Genomic DNA, 11,049 nt, shown 5'->3' on the forward strand with positions numbered 1-11,049 from the left:
TTTTGGAGTGATATCATGGGGAAGCACATCTATTTCATTTTTTTTTCATCACTACATTTACTTAAATGTGTACGTGCCCACCAAGCAATTTCCTTTTTCCCTCCTTTCCACATTTATATCACGCCTTTTATTGCTTCAATAACGCATTTTGAGGTCTATTATTCGTCGTACTTCACTGAAAATTTGGACAAATGGTTCAACATGTCAGAGAATCAGTGATAAATGCAACAAGTTTACCTGCCTTTACTCCTTAATCGATCAACAACCCATTTTTATTTATCATCATGAATGGGAAGGACGGGGTCAATGCCTTTCTAAGATATATCAATAGCTGCATTACCAAGCTTGACACTCGTTGGATTAATCACTCCGTGATAAATCACTCTTGTCCACGATGATAGTCAATTCTTATCGAGTTTTCTTTCTAATGCAGTTAGTCGGGGAAGCAATATGGACGGCACACATTCAGTAAATAAGAAAGGTAAAGAATAGGAGAGTAAAGTGGGAATAAATGCCTGTTGCCACTTCTTCAAATTGAAATGCCCCTTCATCTCCCCATCGTCTTACGACGACCCAACAGCTTGCATCATATTCACATTGTTCAGTAAATTTTGGTCGAGAGGTATGGCTCCGCAGCATTTTGCATTAGCTAATCCGACCGGCCTCGTTGGCGGCGGGGTGAAGTCCTAACCTACCAAACCGGAAGCTTGCGGGTTCGAGTCCCGCCGGGTTATGTTACCCATCTAGGGCGTGGAAACTCGTTAACGTTAAATTCTTGCATGTTATGATACTCCTGATGTAAAGACCAAAGCGCTATTTACGGTAATGTGGTGATAAATAAATAATTTTACTGTGCAACCTCACTGGATTTGTAGAATTTATACATGCCCCGGCTTTCCACCGAAATTTCCAGGACAGATTTGGGGCACACTCACATTTTTCAGTAAATTTTTCCCAGAAGTGCGGCTCCGCGGCATTTTAAAATGACTAATTTACATCTCATCCGCACTAGATCAGATGAATTTTACATCTGCCTCGGCTTTCCGCCGAAACTTGCGTGACCAATTTGGGCATATTCACATTGTTCAATAACTTTGTCTAGAAGTGTGGCTCCGTAATATTTCACAAATACTAATATTAAGCGCATCCGCAATAGATCTGCTGAATTTAATTTATTCTCGAATTCAATCTATTATCGAATATTCAATGCTGGATTTAAGCTAATCTCGAATTTCATCCTGAGCCCCCGCTTTCCGCCGAAACTTCCTTAACCAATTTCGACACATTCACATTGCTCGGCAAATTTTCTCGAGAAGTGTGGGTCCGAAAAATTTCACAATGGCTAACTTACAGCTCATTTCGGCGGCCTCGGTGGCGGTGGGGTAAAGTCCTCGCCTGCCAATCCGTAGATCGTGGGTTGGAATCCCGCCTGGGTAGGTGATCCCTAACCAGGGCATGGATGTTTATGTTGTACTTCGTTAATGTTAAAAACCCGTTGTAAAGGCCACAATGCGCTGTTTACGGGGAAATTGGAAATAAATAAATAAATGTGCTCTAAAGCTGCTGAATTTTACATTTGTCTCGGATATCCGCCGAAACTTCCACGACCAATTTGGGCACATTCACATCGCCCGGCCCCCTCTTCCCCTCCGCCTTCGCCGTTCGTACTCTTTCGTCGCACACGATGTCATTGCAATGTGCCCACCTGGCCTCTCGTCTCGCGCCTTATTTGACGACCGACCCCGCCGTCAACGGACGCGATCTATTTTTTTCTTCAGAAATGTACGCATTTTTTTTTGAGCCGACAATTTTCCGTCTCCAATTCCGATCATCATTCTTGGCCACATTCATTTTTTGACTCGACGAAAACACATCCTGCATAGCAGTCAACATTTTCGGAACAAGATTCTTTGTAAAATAAAGGAATAATAATCCAAATGAACTTTCGTTCTCTCTTACTTTCCATTTTTTTCAAGAAAATGCTCTAAAAATGATCACCATCCATATCTATAGGATTTCATTGCATTCATGGAGATGAGAGAGCATGATCTGTTTGAGTAATTTGATGGGAATGAATGGGGAAAAATTATTTTTGTAATCGGTGATCACATGATGGCAACAATTTTCGAATCTCGCATCTGTCGAAAAGCCACAGTTATCTCGTCAAGAGAATACCAGATAATTATAGGTAAGAGTATGCTTCCGAGGTGAAAAAATACAAAATGCATTACTTCATTTTGGGTACCATAAACCGCATTTCTGCTAATTAAGTGGTCACCGCCTCATTACTCATGAAATTAGAAGGGTCACCGAAATGTAGAGATAACTTATCAATATCATTGAAAAAATACACCTGATAATCATTAAAAAAAACTGCTGAAACGAATAGGACTTATGGAAAAAGGGATAATAGGTGGTAAGCCATTAGTGGAGACAAATTTATGGGATGGGAAAATAACAGAGTGAGGACCAAAGCAGTAACATGGACCGGTTTCTATGCCATCTACGTTGGCCGATGTATAGCCTGTGATAAAAATAGGCATCTCTTAAAATGAGAAAATTCATGAATTCAATAAATGTAAAACCCTGTAAAGATCTTCACCTCGCAGCACGGATGCAAAGGTTTTTACGGCTTATCCAGAGACACTTAATAAAGGCCACAAATGAAAATAAATTATTTTTAGATAAAATAAGCGAAAAATCGACGTCTGTTTTTATAAATGCAGTTTGTGCAAAAAAAATTATTTTACATTCGAAAAACCCTCAAAATACTCATTTGAGTTATTGGAAAAATACTAAAAAAATCTACTTAGAACACATGCTTGAACTATCGAATTATTAATAGGATAAATTTAAAAATTTCCGCAAATTGAAGTACTGGGATCAACTCTTAGAACCATTCGGCATATCTAAAATTTTTAAGAAATATCAACAGATTAAGATGCTTTCTTGATGATCGAGGGCGTTCCTTTTGAATTTTACTCGCCTTAGAGAAAATGCTTTCACAGTGGACATATGAGTTATCTTAGGCCGGAACTGATGTTGCTGAGATCAATCGAAATGATCAAGATCAAAGTAAAAAAATCGAGTTTGGATCGAATATCAAAGATCAAGGTTCGATCTCTATTTTCTCGATCTTATGCCTCGTTGACATTACGATTGCCCGAGCGATCGTCCAAACGATAGTTGGCCGAACTGGCCGTGTGAATATATGTTCTGACAATAGTTACCGTAGTTCCGAACGTTGCCAATTTACGATGGTTTGGCGTTGGGAGACCGCAAAAGGAAGCAACAAGAGAAAAACGAAAAGCACGTGAAGCTCTCTTCGCTCTATTTTTTCATGGGTTTGTCCTAGGAAGGAAGAATATGGGCGGAAGAAAAATTATTCAGTAAATACACGTTCAACACAGTTATATCTTGTCCCTGCATTCCTCATCAACTTTGCTTACCAACAATTTCCCGTTCGTTTTAGATGTCAACACAGTTTTTAACCATCGTCGTGTGAATGCACGATAGTTCCGACAATCGCTGGAACAATCGTGTTGTGAATGAGGCATTGGCCTGTGAAAACTATTTTAATTGAAATCAATTTTTTCTGTCATTAGGTCTGACCCAGTCGGAAGGCCAAGAAAGATTTATCGCACTGGGTCTCGTGAATGGTGCTATCTGGGTTGAAAAAAAATTTGCAGAGATGGGAGCACGTAGGCTGAAGGGTTTTTTGGTGTGGAGACGTTGGGGCTGGAGGAGTGGGGAGGGGGTGGATGCAGTCGACAGGGTGGGAAGAGGCTTTTAGAGGTGAGAAAACACTTAAGAAGGGCGACGGAGCGAGTGGTTCTTTTGTTTTCGAGAGACGCGCCCCTGAAAAACTCCTTCACTCCGTATGATTCACATGATGGAAGACTAACAAGTCAGATATTAAAGCAGGTATACTACGTAACTTGCGTGAAGCCATAGCTATCAGTCAAGGGAATGCCAGCCTCATGTTTACAGAGACTATGCTGTTGAGGTAGAAAAAACACCAAAAACATGCCTTTTAATAAATTCGTATATTTTGTTAAACATTCCTTGCTCGATACTTTTTTCACACATCTACTCAATCACCCATAATATTAATCCATCGATAATTTTGTCTCTGCTGTCCACCAAAAGTTGTTGAGAATGAAGAATACTCGATTTATAGCCCATGAAATGACAGAAAATCTACCAAACAAGCTTCCCGAAATACTGCGTTTTTAATTTGCAATTAATAAACGCAAGCTTTCCTAAAAGAGTACGATAAGGAAACAGTTGCAACTGATATGGGTTCATGAAATACCAAATGCAGTCGATCACAAGTGCCACGGTTGCATCATGAAATCAAAGGCGCACAAGTCTCTCTTCGAGGGCGTCCAGCCAAAATGCAGGAAAAGCCCACTTTCCTCCTTCTTTGCGAATGCATACTGGAGGAACAACTTCACTAGTAATATAATGGGGTCATTCACTCACACCCGAAAATGCAATTCATTGAAATAATTTGTACGATGGAAGAGAAAGTAGGAAACTATAAACTTGAGGAGATTAAGGAGTTCTGTTACTTGGGCAGCCACGATGGACAAAGCATGAAGGTAATAGTCAGCGGAATAGCATCAGCGAGGTGGGCATTCCTCAAAACGCAGTCTTCTTAAGGCCTGGTAACATGATGCATGAACAGGTGCGAGTTAATGTCTAAATGTATGAACGTGAGAATGAACGCCAAATCGTAACGTGTAACCATCCAAATTGTGCGAACGCATGTACAGAAAATGGAACCTGTTCTAATTTGGTTCGTACATTCGTTCATGCTCCGTTCCACCAAAATCATTCAAACAATCAGAAAATAACTCGTGCGTGCTCATGTATGGTGTAGCCAGGCATTTACTGCTAAAAATATTAGCATTGAAGTCGGAAACTAATTTATTAGGACTTATATTTGAAGCATGCTTCTTTATACAAGTGAGTCACGGACGATGACAGCAGCGGAGAAATCAAGGTTGTTGGTTTTCGAAATGTGGTGTCATACAAGAATGATGAAGATCAAATGCATGGATCGTGTGAGTATTGCGGAAGTTCTATGATGAATGGGAGAGAGGAGAAGTCTTTTGAAAACCTTGGATAGAAGATAGGAAAACTTAATACGACACGAAGTGAGACACTAGGGTATGATGAAAATTGTTGGTGAAAGACGGGTGGGAAATAAAACGGCAGAGGTAGGTCACGGATTAGATACATAGACCAGGTGCAGACGGATGTAAAGCAGAACAATTATGTAGATGTAGCAAGACTGGCCGATAGGACAACCGAGTGGGGAGCTGTATCAAACCAATCTTAAGGCCGTTTACACGGGGCAAGGAATTGCGCAGGTTAGAACTGCATTAATTTCTAAAATGGAGTGGAATTGCGCGAATGCATGAATATTATTAGAACGGGCTATTTTGCCATCTCACGTACACGCATTCTCGCATGTGTTCTAGCAATTCACCGCTTTACACGACGCAATTTTGACTGCGCCTTCGTATACACGTCAGATTGTGCAAGTACATGCCCCGTGTAAAACGGCCTTTAGGCTACACGGCTGTTTTAGCAAGATTACACTTTGTGACTTCCACAATTTATTTTAAAAATTACGACTGGTTTCTGCTATCGAGCCATTATCAAGTACATAAACACAGCAACGTACCAAGTAAACACCCACATTTTATTGTGTTTATGCGTTTGATAATGGCTTAATACCCGAAGCCGGTCGTCATTTTTTAAATTAATTGTGGAAGTCAAGAGGTGTTATTATTACAGCCCTTCCGCTATGCCCAAGCTTCTAGCTTCGATTTAAATGACTGTTTATGACAATGATGGTGAGGTCGCTGTATTTGCTACCCAAGGATTCCCAGAGGATATATTTGCCTCGTCAACTCTCTCGACTTGTGATTCAGAGTGAAAGGAGATGTGGAAATGTAGTTGGACTTAGCCTGGTATGAAGGAAAGTGCTGCCGGCTCAGTATGATCCTTGGAGGCCAAATATCGGGTTACTTATATGATAATTACAGTACTTGTTTTCGATGCTTAAAGTTAACTCAGTGGTGTATATGGAACGCATAATGGGAGGGGCCTTCATTGACCATCGTCAGCAACTTATTGCAGCTTAATGTGTTCATGAGCGGGGGGGTTAAAAATCTCTTTTTACCGTGCGTTAATGCATGGCACTTTAATGTCTTTTGTACTTAATTTTATTGAGTGGATAGGTCCTTCAAACCAATCCTAGGATTCCTAATGTTTGCCATGAGAAACAATTCCCAAAACTGGGATTCAAACTACGGACCTTTAACTTTTCGGGGACACTGCGCAGACAAATAAGCTATCCACGTTCCTTAATTCTCCAGGTAATGTTAACGAGATTCAACAGTGCTAGACATTAGGCCCTTGCGGCCCATCAAGGACAGCAGCATAAGGAAATATAGGCTTCCTAGAAGGCACTACCGAACGGTAAAGCCCATTCCCAAATTACGCTCCCAGGGGTAATCAAACAAAGAGCTACACGCTTGACAACCACAACAACGAACTGCTTTTTACATTAATTCACTCCTGGTACAGGTGACCCGCATATGGAATACAATATGCACTTTTATGTATGGACTATGGTCAACTACACTCGCGCCTTGTGAAAAATTCAAGGAACAATTTTACTTAAATTTGGTAAGTGATTAGAAATGGTGCCAGTAATTTTTACATCTGGAATTTTATTAAATGAACCTTAGAAAATCTCCAAAATGTGAAGCCTTAATTTATGTAAAAAATTTTTGTATTTAAACTAGTATTTGTTAAGTGATGAGGAATGCTTTAAGTTATTCTTTTACATCTGGCATGTTACCAAGTATACGGTAAAATACAGCCAAAATGTTAAAACTTAAAAGCTGTACCCAGAAAGTAATACTGATTAGGTTGGAGATTGGTGCGACTGAGGTAGGTAATGAGGATTGTTACTTTTAGTGGTACCGCGACCAACCATTCACTCATTATCTCATACGTGTCAATTTATATCTGCAATGGTCTTATGTGATGTTTGGAAATATAACTATGCAATTTTTTAACTGGGGGAGTGTTTTAATGCCATAACTGTGATATATGTTTAACATAGAGTCCAAAAGACTAGGTTCTTGAAATTAATAATATTCTATTCCAGCGCTCTCGCCGCACTTGGCGATAAATGTGGATTATTTCAAACTATCTGCGTGAACGGCGGTGAAATCACATTAATTACTATGAGAAAAAATTGCCCTGGACCTGAAATTGAACCGCGAACCTTCGGCTTTTCGGGTCACTGCGCAGACAACCACGATTTAATCTGACGTCAAGCCGCTAAAAACTTAAGTTCATTTTGGGATCAACGCTGCTATGTAATTACCCCAAAAGGTAGAATTTTCATATTTACGCGAAATAATTACACTGAAACTTATATTAAAATAGTCAATAACTAAAAACGGAATATCGAGTGACAAAAAGCATAAAAAATGAAATATTTTGACGAATTGTATTGACAATTCTCTTTTACTTACTTTGCCTAGAGGAAGGAGATGTCCAAGTAGAATTTCTTAGTTCCTTATTTATCGCACACATTTTAATATCGCATACATTTTAAAAACGGAATTTTTTCAGCTTATTTCAGCGAAGTTTATAGGGCTCTGATAATGAGTAGTTTTCACTTCGGGTAGCTCGATTGTACATAGCTAATGCTATCTTTCTTACATACATTTGAACAACTCCCAATGACAGTTATAAAAACATGACTACAAACCGCAGTGAAGTTTTCTCGGGTTTTGCACCGGGTCAGGTTCTCCATTTCGCTGAGACGCTGAACCGCCCTCACCCACAGAATTTTGTATATTTACCCCGAGGCTTTCAGGATTTGGTATTGGATTCCTGAATCCCTGATGACGATGGGCGAGTTGGCCGTCGAAACGTTGAAAGGAGAAATGGAGGACCTGACCCGGTGTGAAACCCGAGAACTTCACTGCAATTTTTCGCCGGGAAAAAAAAACAAAAATTATATGACTACAAACCAATGACTTAGAAAGGATTCAAACCTCAGTTTATCGATTTATAATATTTTTCGGCGATGGCTAGCAGTTTGAACGTAGTTGTTACATATGACCGACTGAGGAAATACGATGTACATTGGTATATGTATTGAAACATGGAAAAGGATGTTTTCGAGACCAAGAGAAAAAGTCAATGTGAACTCATAACAAATTAATGAGACGAAAATGGTAACCTCTTTTGGTTTACAAAGTACTCGTAATGGGCGTATAGATACAAGATTTACAGAGAGCCAGATATTGCCTCAACTGTGCAGAAAGAATTAAAAACTCGCCACATAAGTTCGACTAAAACCGTGGATATAGTGTATCTTTTGGTCCGAATCCTATGGTACAACCCAATGTCCAACGAGCTATACTTAACTTTATTAAAAAAAAACAGAAAATATTCCTGTGACATCAATACTCAGAAATGACAGTTAACTAATTCATTTTTAATAGAGACCGTCTTCATCATTTCCTCCACAAATCTACCACATTCCCCTCTAGTATTTAACGTGGTTCAGACTTGTAGTGGATTGATTTAGCACGGATAGCACAATATTTCTCTAATAAACATACAGAAGAAATGACACCATCACACATTTACAAAGGAGAATTGAGGACTTTGAAAACATCTATGAAACCCAATATGCTAGTGTTTACCGTGTCATCGACTGGTAGCAAAATAATTCAATTTAAAAAGAAAAGACGGTAGTAAATACTTGAGTCACAACTGACGATCTCAACGGTAATTCCACGCTGTTCAATTTCCGCATTTACCACGCGTTTCAACGTCACCAGAGAAAGAGAGAAACTCTCTCACTTCAATATGGAAAAACTCCTTCGAATAAATCTGTCAAATGACACACCCCCTCAGGGATTGACGTTTTGACGTCTGACAAATGGACAACTTCAACAAAACTACGTAAAACTGAAATTTCCAATGAATGATTTATCACTTTCCCTAGGCATAGAATGACTGAACTTTTCTCGCGCGAGTAAGAAAATCTAAGGTAGCCGACGTTTCCGTCTCGTCATCGTCACCCATTCTCAAGAGAATGACTAACGGGACAGAGCCTGAAACGTCTGTTGCCTTAGATTTCCTTAGCTGCGTGGATACCCGATAAAAGTTTTGTGTTCGAACTCAGGCTTTCCGGAGGGTGGTCTCCATTGATGCCGACGTATCAAAAACCGACTCGGTATACGAAACGTCGGCATCAATGGAGATTTTCACTCGGCGGACAGCCAGAGATCAACGACGAGAAACGACGAGATCGTACCGAGAAAAGTTTATTCAGCAGGGAAACACAGCACACCCGTCCACCGAACTACCCCTCGATTGGCACAGGAGACATCCCCTGCCACACTCCGGCCTCGTGGCCGCCGGGGTGCAGTGGACGGGTCATCCACACCGGGCAACAACTTTGGCAGTGTCCGCTTACCGTCGCTGAGCGAATGCTGGTCGGGCTGCTGCCCCTCGGCCGCCGCCCCCTCGCCGCCGCCGCCTCCTCCCTCCGCCCCGCCGTCCGCCGCCCCACTGTCCGCCGCCCCACCGGACGCCTCCCCCGCCGCGAATTTCACTTTGAGCGCGGCGCGGGGGTTGGTCGGCGGCGTGGGGTCGACCGCCGGCTCAGCCGCTGCAGGCCGCATGTTGTAGGCGACACGACGGGCCGCGGCGGACGCTCCATCCGAGGAACCCGATCACTTTCACTGCGGCGCGCGGACCGCGACTACGGCCGCCCCGACGGTGGCCGCCCCTCCCGACGCATCCACGCGGTTGTTTTGTTCCTCGGCTCCCGCCCTCCGGAGTCCCTATTGCCATCTAACCGCGCGCGAGAGTCTCGAGCGTGGTGGGGGCTTTCGCATCCGCGGAGAACGTGGGTCGCCGGCATGTTTCTCATTTGTTTTATTGAGGGGAGGGGGACACCCAAGTGGTGCGGGGGGGAAGGAGGGAAGGAGGGGGCCGGCGACAACCCCCTCTTCCTCGCGAGGGGAAGACGTGGCAACGCCGGCGCGGCTGAGAGCGCGGGCCCCGAGTGGTGCGGTGGTGCATTTTCGCGTTGCTAACGACCTCTGCGGGGAAAGTGGCCAACCGCATCGGGGGAGGTTTCGCGGAGCCGGGCGCGAAATTTAATGACCCCCCCAATAGTGAGAAATGCCGGGGGAGGGGAGGGGTTGGTGGCTGCCGGACATCCACGGGACCATCATCTCGACGTGAGGTTACCTCCAAAAGAAGAGAAACAAATAGGATTCATGCAAAGCGACTGATTGTGCTATGAGAAACAGTAATTAAGAGGGCGGTAATATCGGGTAACAAGGAACGAAGTTATCCATTGAAATTATTATATCACTATAGCGCTGATTCAAAGCAATTCATTGCTCTGAAGCTTAAGAAATAAGGTACCCAGAGAAATTGTGTTACAATTATATGGACAATCCACAAATAAGAATAATTCATTGCAATTATTATGGAAGTATAGCACTGATTCAACACAATCTACTGCTTTGAAGGTTTGGAAATAAGACTTTATGGGCAAGCAACAAATAAGAATCGTACTAAATAACTTATCTAAATAATAGAGTTTTGGGAAGTGGTAATTAAGAGGGCAGTAATATCGGATGACAATCAACGGAGTACCTAATTCATTGTTATTACTACAGTAGCATAGCACAGATTCAAAACAGCCTATTGCTTTAAAGATTTGAAAATAAGGTACCCAGAGAAAATGTATTTGTATAATTGTATGGACAACCAACAAATATGAATCATGCGTAATATAAATCCTAATATTATCGTAGTATAATAATCCTAGTATAATAATCCTAATATAATCCTAATATAATAATTCTGATATAATCCTAATATAACAAACCTAACAATGCGTAATAACTTATTGAGCTTTGGAAAGTTGTAATTGAGAATGCAGTAATATCGGGCGACAAGCTACGGAGTTATTCATTG

At 41.7% G+C, this 11,049-nt stretch overlaps 1 protein-coding gene across 1 annotated transcript in view; it reads right to left on the reverse strand.

Annotated features, from left to right (window-relative positions):
• Positions 1–9,929, reverse strand: part of LOC124170803 (tensin-1-like) — a 366,656-nt gene extending 356,727 nt beyond the window's left edge. Inside the window, exon 1 of the mRNA XM_046549768.1 lies at positions 9,530–9,929. Coding sequence (XP_046405724.1) covers positions 9,530–9,737 — 208 coding nt within the window. The 5' untranslated portion in view covers positions 9,738–9,929. The remainder of the gene's footprint in view (positions 1–9,529) is intronic.
• Positions 9,930–11,049: the final 1,120 nt, after the last annotated feature.

The sequence above is a fragment of the Ischnura elegans genome, chromosome X, assembly GCF_921293095.1.
Source record: "Ischnura elegans chromosome X, ioIscEleg1.1, whole genome shotgun sequence".
NCBI classification, from domain to species: domain Eukaryota; kingdom Metazoa; phylum Arthropoda; class Insecta; order Odonata; family Coenagrionidae; genus Ischnura; species Ischnura elegans.